The sequence below is a fragment of the Apteryx mantelli genome, chromosome 3 (assembly GCF_036417845.1).
Source record: "Apteryx mantelli isolate bAptMan1 chromosome 3, bAptMan1.hap1, whole genome shotgun sequence".
Taxonomy (NCBI): domain Eukaryota; kingdom Metazoa; phylum Chordata; class Aves; order Apterygiformes; family Apterygidae; genus Apteryx; species Apteryx mantelli.
The window spans coordinates 20,308,177-20,332,028 of record NC_089980.1 but is presented as its reverse complement, the minus strand read 5'-3'; the positions used below and the strand labels follow the sequence as shown (position 1 = coordinate 20,332,028).

Below are 23,852 nucleotides of genomic sequence, written 5' to 3'. Positions count from 1 at the left end.
TCAGAAGTTATGTTCATATGCACATTGCTTCATTTGCAGTATTTATTGATGAAATATTTCTACTTTGTGATGTATAGCCCCCCCCAACCCCCCACCCCAGAATTCAGTGTTGTGAATTTTAAAAAGGAAAAACCTGGGCAGCTTCAGATAGAATAGCATCATCAAATGTCTGTCCTCTGTGAGTTTTTCGAGTCCAGCAAATGAAGTGCAAATGTTAATAGTCTTTTGCTGTCAACTACTGCTAATAATTTTTTTGTTTTTACAGAATCAACTTACTCTGCAAATTAAATCTGCTTTTTGGAATTGCTCATAACATTGTTCATTATCCCCTAGATTTTATGTATTTTTTTTCCCTTCCAGCTCAATTTCAGATTTCCAGTAAGCACAATAACATATTGCATATTACACATTAGTTACATAATCAACATATCAATTGTCATGGCAAAGCAAGGGCGCATTAAAATCTGCTAACTGGAAATACCAAGCAGTGGCAGAGGTTGCCTATAAAGCCCAAGTTTATTTAGATCACTGTAAGGATCCCTGTTTAACCTAAGCAGAACAAGGATAAGGTACTGTGTTACAGATAAAACAGTAAAAGGGATGATATTAGTTGCTGTTCATCCTGCTTTACCTAGGACTGTTAAATCCAGCCTCTTTTCAGAGCTGGTGATTTTAGATAGGAGAATGCTGCAAGGCTTATTTCTGAAGCAGTCCCTTTTTCTTGCTCATGAAAGCAAGAGTTTTGCAGTTTTTATTGCTACAGATCCATCTTTACTTCCAGGATCTGGTGCATAGAAGAAAACATATTCATGGTACTATGTGATGTTTCCCCCGCAGTGCCCAACTGCTTCTTTTCATTATTCTACTCGTAAATGTACAGTTTGCAGACAGTTTTACTTGCCTTTAATTTTGACCATATCTATTCTGCAAATACAACAACATAAAGGCATGTAGTAGCACTGGTTATCCTTGACTCTGGTAGAAGTGTGACTCCAGTTTTTGTAGACTAAACCAAATTGTGTGTTTCTTGAGTAAGTGAAAGCATTAAATAGAAGTATTTCTAGAAATGGTTAAACCAGCTCTTCAGTGTGAAATACATTTAAGGGCAGCTCTGTGCTATATATTGAAGCTGTATTTGTAATCAGATTGGAGAGAACTGTAAGAAGACATGGCCTTTGTTCCCAGAAGTAAAAAAAAAAAATACTAAAAAACAAAAACCTCGAAAACATAGTTTTTAAGCTATTTTTGATAATGCAATACAATTTAAGGCCATGTAATGACTTGCATTCCATTTTTCTTTAAAAGAAAATCCTGAAATTCTAGTAGTTTTGGGGGTGTTACATGTGTTAAAATATCTACACAAATATATAAAAATGCAACTTGAGGAAAGAAATATGTAGTGTTTTTGTTTTATTATGCTGTTGGATGGATGAGATGGATAATGTTACGTACTTTTTATTTTTCCTCCTGCAGAGAAGACGGAGAGCTAGAAGATGGTGAAATAGATGATGCAGGATTTGAAGATGTTAAAGAACATGGTACAAAAGGTGAAGATAAACAGAAAAATGACAAGGGGCATAGAAAATCACGGAAGAAACGCAAAAAAGAAAAAGAAAAGAAAAAGTCAAAAAGGAGAAGACGGGATAAGCATAAGGTTAGGAAATGCAAACCAAAATATTGGAGGTGCTTATTTGAATGCCAGGTTTCCAGGTTTATATTTTCCTTATCCAGGAAATCAGACAAGAAGCCTAAAAAATGGTTTTTAGCACTACTTACACGGTCTTTGGTCACTGAGTGCTATTTTTGATAGTCCTATCTTGTCAAGGCATTTCAGTACTAAAGTACTTGGCTAAATAGACTTTTGATAAACGTAAGTGCATATTCACTCATTTCAGTGATGATTTGTATAGGGTAAGAGATAGTAAATCATTAAGTCATACAGCTGTAGCATATTGTAAATTATAGTTTAGAAACTTGTTAGCTTTGTTTAGATGCATTTTCATAACTTTGTTTTCATCTGTTTGTATTTAAAGGAAAAAAAGTCACATTGTGGGTGTTATTTGTGATATGCATCTTTATTGCATAACTATTTTCTTCAGTGTTTCATTTAAAAATAGTTTACAAAATATTGACATTTACGAGCATTTCACCCTTTGCCATTGTCAGTCCCTGTGGTAGTTCTGACATAAAAGGCCAAAGTGTTAAACCGCTTGTTAAATTCTTTAAACCTTAAACAGCAGTGTAACTTAATGGCACTGGCCACTAACAACAGGAATGGTAGCTGAACCATTAAGAGTGAGAAAATTTTAGAACAGGAAGCATGATGTAAATTTCTTATGTTCACTTGTGCTGCTAATTATCGTATTCATGGAGAGAAAAGAATTCATATCAGCTAAGTGAACTCTTCAGAAAACATATCATTAAGATAATGTGTATAATTATGTTTTAATTGAGTTTAAAAAAATGCAAGAGATTCACAAAATTTTTTATCAAGAAAATTAAACTTAATTGTCATTTTCTAAAAATCATGGAACTATACTATTCTGGTATAGTCTTGAGAAGGGGGGGCAAAAAATTAGAATTTGTTTGTTTGCAGTTGGTTTTCTCTCAAATTTTTTGCAAAACAATGCATCTAAATAGAACATTAATATGATTGTAATGCAGGAAAAAATAACAGGGACTCAGGGAGAAAGGCTTAATGTGAGAAAATAGTTTTGAAATATTTTTAGAAAAGAGTTGGACTAAATGGCACTCTTGGTGTTATCTCGTCGACAGTAGCACGGTCATATTTTCCAATACAAGTGGCCCACTGCAATTTACATTTATAAAACTGCTTCTTTAACAGAATAAATTGACTCCAGGAATTTACATGTATTTTTTTTTAGAGATGCAAGTTTTTTTGGTTTTGGAACAAAAATATGTTACGAAATATTAGAAAAAGTAACGTATATACATTTTGCCATTAGTTGCTGTTTTATAAAACCCTGTTCAGGTTTAGTTGTCTTAAATTGTTCAAAGAACTATTTTTGTAATTGTTTATTAAGGAAGTCACAGCAATATGCCAAAATAACTGAAAATAAGTATTTTGAAGAAATAGTGTGCCTGTGGCCTGAAGTAGTGGTGCATACTGTGTACAGAGAATACCAAGGGGCTATCAGAACAGCAAGTAGCAGCAAAGCTATTGTAGAGGATTGAAAACCTGATGTTTCTGGAGGTCCTTTTTTATTTTGGAGGTCCAAACGTCTTTTGGGAGGCTGTTTGTAGCAACAAGTGATTTCCTCAGTAGTCTAAATAAGGTATAGACCTTCCCCCTGCCTGGCAGAAAATGATCTGGTCCATGGTCATATGCAAGTTTCTAGCCATCTCCCAGATCTGTTAGTCTTTCAGCAGCATCCTTGCTATGTTGCAAAGCAGTAGGGCTCAGAGGGACCCACAGGAAGCTGTTACAACCCAGAGAAAACACATGCGGCGATAGCCCTCAATATTTCCATTCTAAAAGCCTCATTGGATGGCATCTTTGATCAGAATGATCAAAGAATGCACTTTCTTTGGCTTCCCTTAGAAGCAGAGGTTTGTGGGAGTTAAGAAAATATCTTCATATCGTGGGCTAATGCTTCCTTTAATTTCATACACAGTAGACCAGTTACATAGTGCATTGCTTAACAGTATTTGAGAGATTTTTCTTTTTTTTTTCAGCATAACTCCCCTTCCAGTGATGACAGTTCAGACTACAGCCATGACTCTGATATTGAACGTACAGAAAGACCACATAAAAAGAGTAGTAGTTCATACAGAGATTATGATTCTTCATTCACTCAGGTAATACTTTTAAAACTGATTTCTCAGGTCTTTATTTAGTTGCAATTTTAAAAAAGTAAATCTAGATAATACTGTTTGTGAAGGCTGCCCTGATCATTGTGCCCATTCTCACAGATTTCAGAAAAAGCATACAGTTCTTGTCTCCTTTGAGTAGATTTCCAAATGTGGCGTGAATGTCAGTGGTATAAACAAGTGAGACACTGTATTTTTCTCTATTGGGTAGCAGTTGAGCTGTTTTTATTATTACCTATACCGGATTTAGGCTGTACTAAGAGAAAACAGCTCTCAGAAAGCCACCTTTAAAAATCTGGAGTTGATTTTGCTTTCTAATAACTTAATTTGTCCTGGCTTTTCTCAGTTCATGCTGCTAGGTAGCCCTCGTGAGACCCCTGGGCAAAACTGAGTGCTATTTTCTAAAGCTGAGATGGGGTGACTAGAAGCAAGAGACAGTAGCTAGAGGCGTTACGAAATTTCATTACTTCAGCGGAGAGGAGACTTTTCTTTTAGATTGAAACCATTCCAAAAACCTTTAAGCCAGCCTAACCTATTAGAAAGTGAAGATCCTGTCTGCAGAAACTGGAGAAGGGACAGTGCTGGCTTAGCCGTGGCCATAACAAATATTTCATTCTGACTGGTAGAGATGGAACAGATTGCATCATGCATGTCCAAGATTCTCATGAAGTAAAAAAATTTATTTAGTCATAGTTTTTATTAGCCATTCATATGGCTTAAGAAGTTAAATTTTAATTATGCCTGCTGTTACTAAATAATAACTCTGTTATTAATGTAAACATTTGATTCTTCTTTTAATCCTAACTTTGGTGGTTACTCTTCAAACTGTTGGACATTGTATACTGCAAAGACTCCACAGGTTAATCTGCCTTGCTTCTTGAGAGATGCCAAGTAATTTCTCAAATTCTTGCAAAACAAGCATAAAAGAATCTTGCTGACATGTAGTATCAGTACAAAGCCTCAGAAATAAGTATGGAAGTCATGCATTTAAAAGGTGTTTGCATTTTATGTCGCCTAATATGACAAAGTAGTGTATTTTTTCTAAATATACAAGTATCCTTGTTTAATGTCTTATATATGTGTTGTAAGCACATTTCTGAGGCATCTAAATACATAATATTTTTCTGTGACCTGAACATGCTCTAAGCAATACTTTTTATGTTTTTACTCATGCTATATTACCTACTCTTTGTTTTTAAAAAGCTTCAGATCTGTAAAGAGGCAGTGCTTAGAGTGTGTAGATTTGCACACATTAAAATGTTTTGTTGACCTCTCTGAAAAGTTTTCTGGAGTATAAATGCTGATGCTTTTCTTTCTGATGTTTTTTCCTATTTTGATCCATTCAAAATAAAAATACTAATTTTTACTGAATAACTGATTTTCCCTGGATAATAGTGATGCTTGTCTGCACAGATCCAGGAGACAGCATGACAATGAAACAACATAAAAATAACTGGTTTTGCAGAGGAGTATGGGAGGGATGATGTTTGAAATATTGAATTGCTTCTGAACAATACAATTCCTTTTATACAGCATGGACACTTGTCAGGAAATTACATGACTTCACAGAAAATGCAACATAAAAAAAATGTAAAAAGCAAGGAGTATGATGAATATGGTCATTATAGTGATGAAAACTTTGGTAATTATAACGAGGAAGAAAAGGATGAAGATTTTGCTGATCAGCTCAAACAATACAGGCAATCTAAAGAGACTTCCAACCCTGATTTAGGACCTCCATTTCCTAAAGAACCAGTGAAAAAACAAGGGATGAAAGGGATCCAAAAAGGTAAGATAGTTGGATTTGTTAAACCTGTTATGTGTCAGAATGGGGTCATACAATTATAAAGATGGAAAAAAGGTGTTAAAACAATTACAGCATGCAATATGCAATATTTCAGTGCACTTGCATGCTTTGGTGTTCGGGGGTTTTTTATTTTTTATTTTTTTTACTTTTGCCTGGTGACATTTCATCTGTAATAGAGTATGTTTCTCACTGTAACTTTTGTGCCATTAGTTGGCTTCTAGCCACTTCACTTTTCCTTTTTCCTCTTCCTTGGATCTCTCCCCTCAATGTATCCAGCTTCAGTAAGGAGCTGCAGTAATGGGAGATGGTAGCAGTTCTGTCATGCATCATTTGGGGATCTTTGTGTTGACAGCTGAATGAAGAAAGCTGCCAGGGGTGAGCTATGAGCTAGCAGTCTCCCATCACTGAGTGATATGCTGTTCATCAGTAGGGAATAAAATCGTACGTTCACACTGTATATATTGAGGAAGAAGGTCAAGTGTTCTCTAATGAATACGTGTTTAAAAAAAAAAAACCTACCAAAGAATAAAGTCTTAGTTGTGTAACTGCTTTATAGTGACTTGCTGATGCCGTATGTGAAGAAGATAAGCTCTCTTCCTTTACTACCACAATGATTTGTTGTGTTCTGTTTTGGCTCAGAAAAAAATAAATTGGCAAAAGATTAGCAGAATCTTTTTAAGTGAGACAGAAATGATTTTCCAGGTGCTTCCTGATAAAATTGCATAAGGATCTCTGTCTGCAAGTCATCTGAGATGAAGTCAAGGCATTGTCAATAGAATCAGCCTTGCTGTGGCGGGGTGACTCTCACCTGTAGCAGATGCAGTGGCAGCAGAAATTTCTAACTGGCTCTTTGTTTTTAAATTGATGTGAGAGGAGATGCTCTGTCCCAGAGTTTTTAGTTGAGACCATGACTGCTCACTTGCTCATAGCTGGATAATTACCCACTTGGAGCAGATGAAGCTTCCAAACAGTTGCCATTAAATGCTTCAGTATTCAAAGCTCTTTTGCCATATTTCTTAGGTTACAGTCTCAGCTTTCTTGCATGTTGTGATAATGCAACAGGATATATATGCCTAGGTGCCAATTGTACTGGTTAATTCAGTGTTCAGAAAGTAACCAAACTGTAGCAAAATCAGTATTCCTGTTTCCGCAAGGGGCAAAGTTTATCTGAACATGATGTGCAACATTTCTGAGTGAAAAAGCAAATTATGCATTCTATCTAGAAATGAGAGGGTGATTTATTTTTTTTTTCTGATTTGTGACCTTTGCTAATGTTTGTCTTTAATTTGGGGTGAGAGAAGATGGATTTTTTTTTTTTTTTTAATAGAGGTGAGTTAGGAAGCAAATATGAAGAAAAGTACTGACTGAGAGAAGAGAATGCCTCTTTATGGTCACAGCAGAATAAGCAGTTTCAAAAATGCATGTATTTGAGCAATGACAGTGACAGCATCAGGAAAGCAAAGAGAGTCAGTCAAGAACCTTTGACCTTGCTCTAATTTAGGAGAGTAACTGTTAAAAGGGCTAAGCAATCCAAGATTGCCTTAGACAATGTTACGTTCACTATGAGACATAACACCCAGCGGGATTACAAGAGGGTTCAATGAGATCCTGAGTGAACAGAAAAATCTTAATCAGTTGTCTTTAGTAACAAAGCATTCATTAAGAAACAAAAACCAAAAAGGAGGTCACTTCCTAAATGGATGGGGAGGGGCAGGGTTGAGTGCCTAGTAATTACAGTGGTTTCCTTTCCATTTCTTACCTGGGGGCACTGAGTTAGTGCTGTGAATTCAAGATAGCTGTTGCCCAAATACAAACTGTTAAGCAAGGATAGATGAGCCCAAAATGGTGTTCAGCTAACAAAGTGTCTGAGGAAAGGTTGCATTAATTAGGACACACTGGTACCAAGCAGAAGAAAAGCCTACCCTCTATCATGTCTCCTGTGCAGTCATGTTGTTCATATGACCCGATGTTCTTCTCATTTTGAGATGGGATCCACAGCTTCTCCTTCACTGTGGCAAATCTGTGTCGTTACTGGATTCCAAAAGCATTTGTTCAGTTTAGCACCAAGATAAGGCTAGTTAATTGCCACAGGTTACCTGTATTTGCAGTGGCAGGCTTTCTGGCCCAGAGGAAACCAAAGGATCGCTTGTCCTAAGGTGACTTATTAATCATGTCATGCTTAGCAGAGAGAGTAGCTAACCTCCTCCATCCTGGCATGACAGCAATGTACAGTTTGATGCTCAGGGAATAGAAAACAGCTTGTTGATTTTGCATGCTTTCTAACCCTGTGCTCCTGCTTGTACGTTTTCTACTACAGCTACATCAATACCTTCTGTTTCTTCTTTTCACTCTCCAGCTAAAAGTTTGCATCTGACTGTTTTTTAAATGTCTTTTTTATTTCCTTCTTAAATCTTTCTTGCTTGATAACGACTGGAGAAAACTTACGGATGGTTGTTAAACCACTTCTATTTAAAATATTTTTGCATCCTTGATAGGAGTGCACGTAAAAGCCAAATTAGGTATAAGATGAAAGTGTTACATTTGTGAATGATATAACTTGGGTATCTATGATGGGAGGCTGTAAGGGATGTCTTGCTTTATTGGAACTAGGCTTCTGCTATTTGGGAAGAAAATCCCCAGTGAAATACTGGGGAGAGAAGGAGGGGAATATATTCTGAAGGGAAGAAAGGGCTAAAAGTAACGCAGATTTTTTTTCCTCAGTAAACCATTTCCTTTCACTCAACAATATTTAAATGTTTCTGGTTTGGAAATAATCTTGAAAAATATTGTTAAAGTTTGGCTCAGTAATCTAGTGGATTTCTTGTGAATGAACTTTACTATGGCATCAGTAGGCCTGATAGCGTAGTGCAGTTCAGCTGTAATTCTGTCATTCATGTCCTGGGGCAGGGAGGGTTGAGTATGTATAGTCCTTTGCAGGAGCACTCAAAACCTCCAAGACTTGAGAATTGTTTTTGTAAAATATACTTGCCTGCACTGATAACTACAGACTGCCTGGGGAAGTGGGGGTGCACAAGCATTGCATTCTGCAGACCATAAATTATTTCAGTGTGGACTCTTCAAATGACCTGGGTATTGCAGAGGCAATAGCATGATGTTGTCTTCTTGAAAAATTTAAGAGTTGAAATGTAGCGTTATTTGAAAATGACCACCTCAAAATATTTCAAATATGTGTGCTGATTAGAAATCACATCTGCACTTCCAATTGTGAGAAGCTGCTTTAAACAAGATAAATTATATATTCAGTTTGCCAGTCTGCGAGTGATTTGAAGAGCTTTTCAAAGAGCAGGCAGTTGCACAGAATTATAATTGGCTGGTGTAGTTTTACTGGCCAACTCGTGACTCAAGATAACATTAGGAATTCAGACTGCAGAAAGAAATACTTTGTTTCTGTTAAATTTGTCTGTATTTGATGTCACTTGGATAGATAACCATTCTTCTATAGTTTCTGACATTTAAAGAGAGGATGACCCTGAAAGTAATCCTCCACCTTCCCTCTTACTAGTTATCTGAACTGTTTCTTTACATTTTTCAGGTATTTCTCAAAGGGGTAATAATTACCATGTTGGTCGAGGGCGTGGAATGCAAAAGAAATTGAAGCGTAAAGATCGTGGAAGGGGAAGAGGGGGCAATAAAGGATCTGATGGCTTTCATGAGGTATGTGGAATTAAAAGTTAAATTCCTAATGCATTTATTTGCAAATGACCAGATATTTTGCTTTAACAGAAGAGTATTTAAATATGTATGTATTTTTCACCTTTTGTTTTCTTCTCTAGAAAAGTTAAATCCCTTACTAGAATTTTCCAGAACTTTATGTAAAAAGTATAGTTGATAACTTAAACTAATGCATCATTTTCTTGTTTTTCTTGGAAATGAGTATGAAAGACTAGCAGAAAGTGGTTTATGAGCTTTGGTTTTGAAAGGGATGTTAACTTCGATCAAATTAACAGAATTTTAATTTGTTTCTGAAAGATGACATTTTGCTACCACTGGTTCAGCTAGGGGGGGTTGGCCAAGAAAATGGCTATTTTCACAGCTTTTGCTTGTTTTCATCTGAATCGTGAAGAATTCTACCTCTTTTTCCATACCTTTGGCTGTGGAAATGGTAATATATATGACCTTTGTTTTCATTTCGTAATTCTTTGCACAGAATATAGAGAAAACATAACATTCAGAATCACTACCTGTATTCATAAATTTGTCACTCCAATCAAACTTAAGCTATATAAATGAAAAAAATACAAAACTGATGATTAACAGATCAAATCCATCCATGGCCAAAAAAATTATTTAAGCAAAACTATATCTAAATCTATATACCACGATGAGATAAGATTCTAAGGCAACGTTAGTTTATATGTCTTCTTAAGACATTGGTGCTTCTCCTCCCTCCTGCATTCAAGAATGCACGTGGCTGGTTTCTCGTTAAAAATATGTGTTAATGTATAATTCAGCCATGTTAATTTTTTTTTCCTGTGTTCTCCAGACGGCCTAACTTTCTGGGGCTTCTGGGTGGTCCGGATCAGATTTTCCTTTCCCTGCCCTGTATGTGGTAGGGAAAAGGGAAGCTGTTTGATCTGTTACGATGCCTAGTTTATAGAACTCCTCCTTCCTGTTTCTGTAGAACATGCCCTGTCATCCAGCTAAATCTCCCAAGTTGTGGGGAAGGGTGGAGATGAAGAGGCAGCTGCAGGCAGGTCCCAGCAGGGCTAGAAGACAGAAAACAAAAAGCTGGGCTCCTGGCTACAGCAAAATAATGAATTCTGCAACACAGATGCTGAGTTCCCTGGTATGTTGGGTTAAATGTCAAAATTCCTTAGCTGCACAATTAAGTCCCTGGGATCTGAATGACACAGTTGGAGCATTTCAACCTTCCTAAAGCCATTGTTTCAAGCACTTTGCAGAGTGGGAGAATCATTGGTTTACAGTGCTCCCAGGAAGACCTAGGGGATTGTTTTAATGTGATATTTGTGTTAATCTTGAAAGGGATCAAGTAGATTCAAAGTTTCATTGTCTGTAGCACTGAGATTTCCTCAGTTTTGATGTATTCAGAGTAGAGAATGGATCTTGACTGATCCAGGAGTGGCATTTCTAGCTTGGAGATTTTGCTTCTCAACGTACACAAATCTGCTAATCATTCTTAGCGTTAATGTTTTATGACATTGTTTAATTTGCCGAGCAAAATGAGACCAGACACTTGATGTGCTGAGGCTTGTGTTTCACAGTGTGATTACTTTGGAGAACCACATCCACTCCATTTCAGAATTTCCTACTCAGAGGTCAGTTCCCTCTGGATTTTTGTGAAAACCAGAAATCCAGAAAAGCCTGACTTCCCACTATAATCATAGCAGTAGGCAACCACCTAGTGTTGCAAATAAGACATTTTTTTTCTACCCTCTGTTGTATGTCACATACAGCAGCTTACTAAAGGCCATCTACTTCCTTGACTTCCTCACTAGCTCAGCCAGGCCCCTCAAAACCTGTCCCAGACAAGCTGCTCACCCTGCCATTCTGACCAGGCTGCTCGCTCACTCCTCTTCACCAAACTCCCGTTTGCAGTGCAAGCTTAGTAACCACGTAGAGATTGACATAGTCAGGCGCTTGGCTGCTTCTGTCTCTAGTTAAATGAGTTTACAACAGTTTCTCTAGTTTAAGTGCAGATGCCACAAAGGACTCAAATCATAAGAGTGAAGAATTCTTTGCCCTCACCAGATATATGATTAATCTTACATGGTGTATCATGACTGAATTGTGCTTCCTCTCTGCTTTGCTTCATACGTTATAAGCAAACAAGTTGTTTTTCTTCTGGTGGGGGGAAAAAAGAACAAAGATAATCTGGATGTGATAATTACATGAGAAGCATGTAGAGGGAAAGAATTGGCAAAATATGGCCTTGTGGTTAAGATAAATACAGAAATCTGATGATCAGAGTTCATCTTCTGACTCTGCTACAGGCAATGCTTCTATCTATTCAATTACAGATTTATTAAAATAAAAAGAGTAAATTAATTTGAACTTCACAACATGCCTGGTGGTAACATGGATATATGTGTAACATGGGATTTGATCATGGTGGACATGTGAAGGAGCTGTAAAGATAGCCAGGAGCCTAAGCTTTCATACCTAGGTTGACAATTCAGGATTTCCTCAGGACCAAAAGCAATGCTAGCAAGACCTGCAGCACCTAAGTTTCTGTTCAGTCTTGTTTGCCTGCTTCCTTCCCAGAAGCATCGGTGACTTGTCATTCTCACGCATGTGCCTAAAATCTTCCCACTCATCACATGAGGCAGCAGTTGTGTCACAAGTGTAGTGGCCCACTCTCAATTTGAGGCAAGAAGGGCAATGAAAGGTGGATGCTGAGGGAGTGTTCAGACCAGAGTAAAGGATGCTGGGACTAGGTGTCATCTTTCTGATCTTTGGCTTTAAGGCGAAAATGCCAGCCATTAATCAACATGTTTATCAAGTTACTTGGTTAGGATTAAGACCTGAGTTTTTGTGGACCACAAGCTGTTAGCACTGTGGAATTCCAAAAAGCACTCAGAAATATGCTGTATTTGGGCTCCCATGTAACTGAACACTATTTATTTTACATCAAAGCTATGGAGATGGTGACATCCACAGGGACAGTTACCAAAGCGTGCATGCAGAGGAGCCTTTAATCAGGGAGTGGCTGGCATTGACTTACTGCGTGCCCATGAGTTGGTCCTGCTTCAGAGCATTTTAAAATGAAGTGCTAGATACTTTCTCCATTTGGTAATTTGTGCCTGTTGTATTTTAAGAAGTTTCTGATTTGGTTGCATTTATCAAAGAGTATAAGACCCAGTGTTAAAACAGCTAAGAAAATGTATGCGTATTTGCCTTTACTTTAAGGTGTGGGTATAATAATATTAAGAACTTAAATCGTGGTGTAATTAATCCTGTTTCGGGTAACTACTGCACTAAATATGCTATAATATTTTTGCAGCTGCACTTAAGTAAGCATCAATAGGATGTTCATTTTTCTTACAGGACGGCAAACCAGTGAAGAAGTGGGTTAATATGAGTCAGGAATTCATAAATCAACATACAGTGGAACATAAAGGCAAACAAATTTGTAAATATTTCCTTGAAGGGAGATGTATTAAGGTAATTATGCACTGTCTTTGTCGGTCTGGTTCTTTGCTGTGAGGAAGAGGATGAGATGTGCCATTCTCTTTAGTTCAGCTGATGCAAAGAAAACTTGCATGACGAAGTTCAGTGTTTTGTGGCTTCTGATGTTTTATGTATTTATAGGTAAATGCCAACAGAAGTGCTTGTGTAAAAATATCCCTTTCTGTTACAAATTTAAAAGTATAACAAATTAAATTAAAATTATTACGTTTGCTTATTAGTATATCCAGTACTGACTTAAACTGACAATATATCATTTGTAAATATATATCAAATCTTGCAAGTATGGAATCTGTAAGTAGGCAATGATTTCTGAATGTATTAGGGGTTTTTTTGTTATGTGGTGCTACTAATTTTGAAACACTGAAGGAATGGCTTAATTATGCAGAATTATTCGTCTCTGTAAAGTAAAAGTGGCGTTGGGGGAGTAAAAGAATTGAAGTCATCTTCCTTCAGCCAGCAAATGGAAGGCAGCAGAAAGAAGAGAACACTATTTAGAGCAGTCAGCTGTCAAGCAAGAGCCCCAGCAAGACAGTCTGCTCTTGCATAACAATTTTGCTGTTGCTTCATTTTGAAGCTTATGCTGCTGTGGAGCTCTGATGTCAGAATAGTCCAGTCGGTTATAAAACACAATTAAGAAAAACTCCATGCTTCTCAGCAAGCAAGTGCGTCATTTATTTTTAGTTTATTTGCATATTTAGTGATAGACCATTTTCTGTTTCTTTTTCAGATGGTGAAAGTAAAAGTGAAAATTAGTATGCTTTTCCCAAACCAGGGGGAGATTGAAAGCAATGCATGTGTTGATGACTTTATATATTTTAGTGTTAACGTCCTTTACGTTCAGTAAGATGAGTATTTGCTGCCACCTTCAGTTTTAAAACAAATAGCTATAAGAGCAGTTAGTGCATTTTTTCCTGAAAATAATTACAAAGATTGTACAAAACTTTTCCAACAAACTAATTCTAATATATAAGATGATTTGGTTGGTATAAAACATTGTATTGTTTGGACTTTATTCCTTTTATATTAAAGAGTCTAATACTTTGTTTGGACTCTTGGTTTTCCCTCACTCCCTTAAAAAAGAATCATCTTTTCTGATCAGTTGCAGCAGTTGGTTACATGGAAAAATAATTTTAATAACAAATTTGTTTAATGCATTTTTAAGTACTTTTTTCTAGGTGGACACAAAGAGGAGAACTGGTAGTATAAGACCAGCTTGTTTCATATGGACCATCAGCATATATTCTTTTGAATCCTGATTCATGAACTGTTTCTCTATGGCCAGGCCCTCATTCGTAGTTTTTCAAGGACATGCTTATGATATAGTTCTGTGTAAATAAAGATAAAAAGCTTAAATCCAGCTAAGGAGGATGTTTTTCTTTCAATATGAAATGGAATTATTTGGCATTTCAGACTGATGTTTCTATTGTTTTCTCATTTACAGGGAGAGCAGTGTAAATTTGATCATGATGCAGAGATAGAAAAGAAAAAGGAAATCTGCAAGTTCTACATACAGGGTTACTGCACCAAAGGAGAGAACTGCATTTATTTGCACAATATCCTTTAACAAAAACTATACTTGAATTAAAACCCTATTATTTTTTGTTTTAGCGTAACTTGACGTTCATTTAGCTATTTTTACATGCTTGTTATAAAATGACTTGTAGAGCTAAAGACAGGAAATATGTGTGACTGAAAAGGTGTTTTTCAAAGGTGTGCATGTGATTCTATCTCATTTTTTTTAAAGAATTCTTCATATATCTTGAATATATCAATAAGTAAACTGATACTGTAATCTGTCTGCTTTTGTGATGATCTGTGACAAAGAACACACATATTTGGACTCTTAAAACCCAAGTTAGGCTTGCAAGTCTGGCAGATGGAAACATTGCAAATCAGCTGGATTTAAATTGTGCATAAAAATTTGGAACATCGCAGTAGTATTTCTGCAGTTATTTTTAAGAGCATAATGATGCTTTGTTTTGTATAAACTAAGGAAACATCTAAGCTATAGATACATACACAAGATGCCAAGAGCTGTGTTTTCTTCCCTTTCTGTTCTTCCACTCCAGTGTTCTGTTCCCATCTTACCTGCAGTGAGCAGATATTCTTACATATAGTCCATCCCTTAATTTTATTGATCCGAATGTGGTCTCAATTGAGATTTTTCCCAAATACTTTTCATTATTGTTTTTCTTCTTTTGTGTGCATTTATGTAGTTGGAACTGCTAATATTGATCAGCTTTAATTTTAAGTAAATAAATGGGAAATCTAAAGTCCAAACTGAAAGTTTATATTTACTCTTAACTGATGTAAATGATTTAAATGGTGGTTATTTCCTTTCTTAAGAGACTATATCAGAGAATATGTAGACTTACTATACTAAGATTTTTTTTTTTTCTGCTTGGGTACTCTGGAGAAGAGAATAATATAAAATTACTGTTTTTGTTTATTTTTTACAGATTTTTAACATTTTTAAAGATTAGAAAGCTTCAATTTAGATGCATCTATATCTTTTTTTAAACCCTGATCTCTTCTTGTTTGTTGTAAAGGATGTGTGTTTTATTCTGGAGTTGAGATCATCAACTTCTTAATGACAATATTAGGATCAAGTCAAAAATAATGTTAATAGCTACAGTGATGTAGCTATTAGTAGAATGCTAAATGAAACTAAGAGGTAAGTTGGCTATTAGCTTACAAAATTCTTAAGACATTCCTTAGCATTTAATCTTTCCAAAGCAAGAACTGAAGGATAGCTGAAAGGTAAATTTTGTAAATTTGCCAAGTAATGCAAACTACAGATCAACCTTTGTTAAGAATCCTTAATAGATTGCTTACATGAATTCCCTTGCAAGTTCTACCATACAGGAGCAAAATGCTATCAAGGAGATAAGTGCAAATTTTCTCACGCTCCCCTGACTGCAGAAACAAAAGAGCTGTTGGATAAGGTAATTTATAATCTGTAAATGAGATCTGTTTCTAAAACATTGGGCTGGAAGTTTCAGTGGGAGCCTGGGGGAGTATGATGCTAAACACTAATGATATTAAATGTTCCTGTTTCCCTTGAGCGTGGCAGGTCTGTGACCAGATTCCACACAGTGAATTCTCCTTGCCATCAGTTTTCTTACCCTGATTGGACTCATTTATTTTCACAGCTTGTATTTCAGCCCATGAACTTTCTTTTGCTCCCTTTTCTTAGAAATCTTCATGAACTCTGTAACAAGAAGTGTGGCTTTATGCCTAGCTTTAGCTATCTAGAAGTTAGATTGTCATCTGAAATACCATTGCACATAGGGTGTAGAAAAGAACAGGGTGGTTCCTATGAATGGTTCATCAAATCCTGACCGATGTTTTAAGTAGGATGTTCCTGTCTCTCTCCAGTTACTCTGCAACAAGCCTTAGCAGAAAAGTGACACAAATTTAACCCTGAAAACATTATGAATTTTGGAATAAGTAATTCTGTCTCCTAAAATTACTGGTCAAAGGAAATGGGCCTTTGTAAAATTGTCCTTTCCTGACTACAGAAACTAAGTTTTCTTCATGGCTGTTGAATCAAAATCCTATAGGACAAAAGTAATAACAGATTTATAATTCAGCTGAGTTCAGTATCAATAGATAGTAGTATTGTAACAGATAATTACATTCAAATGAAAAAAAGCAAGACTAAGTTGAATTGCATACACTGCAAATTTAATAAAGGGTGTTCTACATTGCTTTGTTCTAGGTTTTGAATACTGAGGAGGAACCACAAAATGAAGATGAAAAGGAACTGGAAGAACTCAGAAAACGTGGGATAGTTCCTCTCCCTAAGCCACCACCCGGCGTTGGACTTTTGCCAACCCCACCAGAGCAATATCCATTTTCTGAGTCTGATGCAGAAAATTTTCAAGATCCTTCAGGAGAATATAAGAAAATCCCATCTCTCTTTGAAATAGTTGTGAAGCCTACTGTGGATTTAGCGCACAAAATTGGAAAAAAGTAGGTTTTAGTATTTTCTGTAGAGTCCTTCATAAAAAGAAAGTATGGCTATTTGAACAGTTGTCTGCATTTCCATCAAAAGCATATACTTCTGAGTATATTGCTAAGTTAATAATGTGTCAAATATTGGCTATTTTAATTATTTACTTAATGCTTTCCATAGGAGACAACTGTTGCTGAGCCTTGACCTTCCAAAAACTCACTCCATTTGCTTTGTTTTTGGCTGTGTGCCTGCCTTGCCTATCTCTGTTTGCAGTTGAACAAAGTTCATTCTCCTTCTAGAATCTTTCAGGGTTAGCTTTTTCTTGACTGAAGCCAGTGGAGACTCCTGATGGAGATTGTTGGCCTTGGGATGTTTAAAACTATTCGTTTCAGCAGATGTTCAGTTTTCTGTGTGCTGATAACTGAAAAAATGTGTTCTGCTTCTAGACAAGTTCTGCTATGTGTTGTGATGTGTTTGTAATGTAAGCAGTTACTATTGCTGAAAATGTTTTTGCTTCTTTCAGACTTCTATAAAAAGTCTTGATCAAGTAAGTTTGAACAGACATCTATAAAAGGGAGGAAGAGATAGGTAATAGGTTGTTGATCTGTGTAGGTGCAAAATTTGATAAGTTAATTTTTTGCCTGCAGGCCACCAACCTTCTATAACAGCACATCACCACCAAGACCACCATTTCAGGGGAATGACCCACATTCTCAGCATATGTATAATCCAGGCTCAAGTCCAGGGCCAGGACCCGGCATATCACAAGGACACAATGGACCGCCGATGCACCCAGGTTCTCCTGGACATCATCCATGCGCCGGGCCTCAAGGCCCAGCAATGCCACAGAGTCCTCCTATGCAGGGTGTTCCACCAGGCTTTTTAGGACCACAGAACCAGACTGGTATGCCTATGCAAGCACAGCAAGGTGGTCCACCTTTAACACCACCAGGTCTTGGTGGATCTTACAATGCCCCAGGAGTTCAAGGACATATGGTGAATATGCCAAGAGAGAATCATTGTCCTCCAGGGCCACCATATCAGCAGATTCCTGGTGAACGGCAGCCAAATATGAATTATGAGCCTATTCAGAACCCAGCTGATTTCTATGACAATTACTATTCTCATCAAGCCGTACATAACTTCCAGCCAACTAATAACTCTGGTGGTAAGCACTTCTCAAAATGGTTGTTCCTTGATGTGACGCTTTGCAATTGTGCAGTATTAAGGCATCATGGCCCCAAAGCTGAGCACTGACAGAATTTTGGAGAGAAAGTCATTTCTCCTGAAATGTCTTCAGTGTGTAATGCTTTTTCAGCTGATGCTTTCTAATCATGTGTAATATAATTCAAGTTAATTTGGTTTGGTTTAAGTGTTTTATGTTTTAACTCCTCTGCTGTAAAGGCTTATATAGGACATCAGCTAACAAGTTTTTTTGGTACTGCAGATGGAACATGGCATGGCGAATTTGCAGATCACCAGGCTCACCTCATGGCTCAAGAGTCGCATACAGGTGGAAGTGAGTCAGACTGCATCAGTAAAATGGGCCATAAACCAGCCATTAATGTGCCGGATTTTCTTCCAGCAATGCAGAAAGCCCTTTATGTAAGACTTAGTCAAAAGCATCAGGAAGATGGAGACTCTGTCAGCAGCCAGGGTCAGAGGGCAATGAGCAAAGAAGAAGGTAAAGTTAATTTTGTTAGAGTTTGAAACATTTGTATTGACCATATATTAGCCTAGAACAAATCCGTTGATTTGGATTTTCATCATGTTACCATTCACGGTTACTGTGTGTGCACAAGTACCAACTCAAATAATGATTTCAGCTGTGGTTACTTACTTTCCTTTCCAGCTTATTCTATGGTTTTAGTATGGGCTTAGCTAATGCATTTCAGTTCAAAGTAGAAAGATCTGTAGATAATTCCTGCATATAGTTTGTACTTTTAAAAGGTTCTGTTGTTGCTAGGTCAGTTACTTAAAATCCCTGATTGAAACAGAAAGGTTTATTATTTCTAACTGCCAGTGCTACATGCTCAATTTAGATTCTATTTATTCTGTGGCACCTCTTGATCTTTTTGCTCATTCCTTTTCTCTAGAGCAGTATCCTTCCTCTGCAATACCTGAATTTTGCAATGTTTAAACTGAGTGTCTCTAAAGTAGAGAATGAGAGCAGCAAGCCTGCAGATCAGATTCAGCCAGACAGAATGTGTTTGTCCCTTGGCCTGCTCCCTGCTGCACTCTTTTCTGAGGCTTCTGGAAGTGCTTCTGTCCTGTGACCAACATGCATCTTTTATGTAACAAAAGGGATTTGCTGTATCAAATGATTACAGTGACACCACCAATATATTTCCGCTCGAATGGTGAGCGAGATCCAGAAATGCAGTCCTTCAGGGTTTCATGCAAAACAAGAGTAACCTACTCTAACGGAAGGATTCTCGCCAGTGCTTTAGAGTGACTGGTCCTCCCACGTAGAGGGGTTTCACAAAGCAGCATAACGGAAAAACGTTCCTCTTAGCTGCCTCCTTGTAGCTTCACCCTGTCACTCCCTTTTGTTGAGTATTTGTGTGATACAGCAGCACTGAGGAAACATTATGTGAATTAGGAAGTGCTGATGCTGGTGGGCTTCATCTTCATTTCTCAACTTACCGAACCAAAATAGACCAAGGGTCTCCTTCAGTGGCTATATAAGTTTAGAAAGTGGACCTGAGCACACAGCTCTGTGGATGAGGCTTCTGCTATATTGCTTTCCAGTAAATTGCAGAGGTAATTGAGAGATTTTTCTTTAAAATTAAATGCCCTTACTACCCTTTCTGAATCTTGACTGCTCCCCCAAACCTTGTGATTTGGACCATAATGAAGCAGCAATTCGGCATTTGTAATCTCTCCGTTTTTTAAGGCAATTATAAGGTTCCATCTTACTTCACCTCCTCCTATGCAACAAGGAAGGTCACTTTCATTGAGACTCAGATGTTAAAAATTTTGTGGGTCTTTTTTTTTTTTTTTTTTTTTTAAACTAGTATAGGTAGAAATAATTGTTTGAAAGTGTGTTATTTTCCAAGATTAATATTGAGAGATATACATGGAGAGAATTCAGTAGAGTTTTGGAGTATCTCAACTAACTACAGAGTTTTTTGTTATTTCGGTTCTTCATTTAAACTGATTTTTTTTTTTCATTTTAGATCAAGGTTGTTATAATGCAGTGAACTAGGACTTAATACTAGACCTAGTTTCCATTTTACTGAGAAGTTACCCTTTTATAGCAATACATGTTTTGTCTCATTTCCCAGTGATCATTTGCTTAAATATACAGATACATATACTTTTTTTTTTTTAGATGACAATGTAAACTGGTACTCCAGTAGTGAAGAGGAAGAGGGAAGCAGTGTTAAATCGATACTAAAAACCTTAAAGAAACAAAGCGAAAATTTTAGGAGTCGGCAACAACATTCCACAGAGCAGCACATGCTTGGTATTCCTACTGACCCGAGGCTGGCAAAAGAAAAAGGCGCAGGACCCCAGGCTGCTGACCCAAGACTTAGGGCCTCTCCAAGGTCAAACCCCAGGAAGCCTTCAGAATCTGCATCGTTGGACCCACGGCTCGTGCGAGATCCCAGGATGTTAAAGGTTAGTGAAAGTGGCCATGCCAGCTCGTCTCTTGGGGGAGCAAAGCTGGATTTACATCATGCGCACACTGGTGTTAAAGTCAAGCAAAAAGGAATGGATGATGATGAAGAGGATTCAGAAAGAGAATTGAGAGAGCGAGCTTTCCTAATACCATTGGAACCTTTACCTGGTGTAACATTAAGGGATCCCCGATCTCAACTGAGGCAGTTCAGCCACATTAAAATGGATGTTACCCTGATGAAACCAAACTTTGCTAAACATATTGTATGGGCTCCTGAAGACTTGCTCCCAATACCTTTGCCTAAACCTGACCCAGTCTCTTCGATTAATTTACCTCTTCCTCCACTCATTGCTGACCAGAGACTTAATAAACTGCGGAATTTAAAAAATGATCCCCATCCAAATGTAATGCCAGCTGACCCGAGACTAGCTGCAAAAGCAAAAAATAACTTAACGGGCAGGAGTGGCTATTTGGATCAGCCTGCAGACTCGCATGCCAGTAGCTCGAGCAAACTAGGAGACCCTCGCTTACAAAAAAATGTTGATCCCAGACTCCACAGACTGTCTAGTACAGATGCACATCATGGACTCGCAAAGGATTCACATCCTACAAAGTTTGACCCCCGCCTCACCAGATCTGCTGCCAGTTCATCACAGTCCTCAGAAGCTGTGACTTCTAAAGCTGACCCGGATGCTCTGCCTCCATATGCACCCAAGTTATCGTCAAGTGGTGTCAGGCTGGGAACTCCCGGATCGATACTTAGTGGTATTAGTTTGTATGATCCAAGAGATCACAGCTCATCATTGGACACAACTCCAGTTAATTCAGGGGAGAATGGAGAGAATCAGAAAAAAAGTATTTTGAAAAATTCTGGTAAAAATGAGCCCAGTCTCTTGGAAGATGCTTTGCTGCAGAAGGCTGTCTCTAATGTGGAAAAAAATACAGAAGGATCAGCAGAAGCTGCTTCAGATAAAGCAAATAGCACCAGTAAATCTCAGGCTAAACACTCCAGCGCTGCACCTGCGGTGCATAATCTTCCTATCCAAGCTTTATCAGGATTAATCAGACCACAGTACAGTGATCCAAGGCAGGTTAGACAGCCTGGACAGGTAAATCAAACACAGGATAATGATCCAAATGGGGAATCAGATGATAAGTCATTAAAAGATGTTTTCAAGACTTTTGATCCAACTGCTTCACCATTTTGTTAGCAATTGATTTTAAGTCTTTTTACTGTTGTGAATATTGCAGTTTTCTGCTGTTTTGTAACTGGTTTACCTCTTTGCTTTATTTATTTTTAAATTATAATTATCAACACTTTTCAGCTGCTAATCTCAGAACCACATGCAGTTATACAGTATGCTATAGTGTTTGCAAAGCTGTGGTATTTTCTATATAATACTTTTCCAATTTCAGGGAGACTAATAATTGACATGTAGAAAAAACATGTATCGTGTTAGAGCTGATAAAAGCACTTTCATTGTAAATAAGTCATTAAGAAAGTCTGAAGACCTGTATATGTGTGAGCTGTCTCTTTCATAAACAACATTTAGATATGATTGCCACATTTGTATGATTGTATAGACACAAGCAATATTATGTACATTACTGTGAGAGACACTGTTTGACAAGGATTGTCTGATGCATCAAGCCAAACCTACTAACTGAAATATACATAAATGATTTAAAAGGAAAATGTTGATCCTCCTTTTCAGATCAGTTGATGTAAGACATTGGTTTTTATTCATGCAGTCAATATTCTTAGTGTAAAAGATACCTATATCACATATTGAGGAGTACAAATGTCATATCTTTTAAAAGTATTTTATTCTATACTGTATATAGAAGAAATTGTGCAGTACATAACTAGAAGAAAGTTACTGTTAAAGTGGAGAATACCTAAGTTGTCTAATACAAAAAAGGTTTTTATTTAATTTTTTCACGCATACACAATTCTGATTAGTGCTATAAGTTACATTGTGGTGTTCATGTATTTCAATGTATTTTTGTATTCAGCTGCTTAATTTGTATTGCTTTTTTGTATTGATGTAACTGCAGTACTTGTATTCATTGTGTCTTTATGACATTTTTAACAAAAAATTAAAAAGGGTACAGTTAAAGTCTGGTAATGACTGTGATGTTGACATGTTTACAGCTAGTTCCCTAGGCCTGGGGAAACAGCAATAGGGAGTGCCTGAAACGTAGATGAAGTTGCTTGAATGTGTTTTAGTACAGTCAGCTGCTAATACCACTTGGCAGTCAGATTGTAGTGGGTTTTTAAATTAAACTTGTGTTGAATCCCAAAGGAGTTAGCTTGGTGAGTGATTTCATGATCAGACTTCTGATTTGGAGAGAGCCATCATTGTTCTCTTATTATAATTAAGGTCATTATGAGAAATGTCATGCATGTTCCTTAATTTTTGAAGATGTTGCATGCCCAGAGCACAACTGTCTTTAAAGCCTTTCTTGTTTTGCCTTTTGGCTTCCTTTTTATATACAGGAAATGTAGTTATCCCCAGCTAGCTGCATTTAAAATAAAAATTTGCAGTCTGCTCAGTTGTCTTCTGGTTCCCGCCCACTCGGAATGCTCCTTTCCGTTAAGTGTCTTCCTTGTTGGACCTCTTCCTATTCCTCTTCTGTTTCTTTGGCCCAGGTAGTGCTTCCAGTTGGGACAGCACATTTATCCAAGATTCTTTGGTTTGGTCTCTTGTGCCTGTGAGACAAGCAGTAATCCAGATGGGAGGGCAAGCTGTCTCACATTGCTGAGCAGGACTTGGAAGCACTGAGGGAAAATTCTACTGCTGTAAAGCATAGCAGAGGAGACATTGCTAAAGGCAATAATTATCTCTGTTTGTCTTCCTAATTTCTCAGATTACACATTGTATTAGTTTTAGGATATTTTGAATAGCACTCATTCAAAATAATTAAAAACTAGATCACGGGTGTGAAACATGGTTGCCATTTTGGAGTAGTACACTAGTCCTACATAATTCTTGACTTGACGACTTCAAACTGATGAATTTTGATGAATTTGGCTTTTTAAAGACTTTATCAAGAAACCAAGACAGCAGGGAAAAATACATGGATATATAGGGAAACAAAAAGAAGAAGTGACAGTTCTGCATTGCCTGAGTAGCCAAATGCATGAAGCCAAATGCAGGTTTTCACATTTGGATATGGAAAGCGTTAGACCAGACTTGTAGGATGGGCAGCCTGAATCTGAAGTTATGACCTCTATAGGGCAGTGAGGACACCATCAAGGAAATGGACTCTCCAATTTTTTGAAGGTATTGAAAAAGAAGGGTGAAAGGAAAAACTCAGATACCAAGGGCAAAACGACATGCCTCATAATCAAGGTAACTGAAGGATCTTAAATGGTTTGCCTTACGAAAAATATTTAACCAGACATTGTAAATATCAACACAGGGAAAAATTGCAATAGTTCTTCCATGCACTGAGTT

General features: G+C 37.2%; 1 protein-coding gene across 1 annotated transcript in view; it reads left to right on the top strand.

The window, feature by feature from the left end:
- ZC3H6 (zinc finger CCCH-type containing 6) overlaps positions 1-22,516 on the top strand; it is a 46,861-nt gene extending 24,345 nt beyond the window's left edge. The window contains exons 2-12 of the mRNA XM_067292874.1: positions 1,474-1,654; positions 3,697-3,819; positions 5,365-5,620; positions 9,192-9,313; positions 12,665-12,781; positions 14,250-14,363; positions 15,646-15,753; positions 16,530-16,783; positions 17,414-17,934; positions 18,214-18,450; positions 20,101-22,516. Coding sequence (XP_067148975.1) covers positions 1,474-1,654; positions 3,697-3,819; positions 5,365-5,620; positions 9,192-9,313; positions 12,665-12,781; positions 14,250-14,363; positions 15,646-15,753; positions 16,530-16,783; positions 17,414-17,934; positions 18,214-18,450; positions 20,101-21,602 — 3,535 coding nt within the window. The 3' untranslated portion in view covers positions 21,603-22,516. The remainder of the gene's footprint in view (positions 1-1,473; positions 1,655-3,696; positions 3,820-5,364; positions 5,621-9,191; positions 9,314-12,664; positions 12,782-14,249; positions 14,364-15,645; positions 15,754-16,529; positions 16,784-17,413; positions 17,935-18,213; positions 18,451-20,100) is intronic.
- Positions 22,517-23,852: the final 1,336 nt, after the last annotated feature.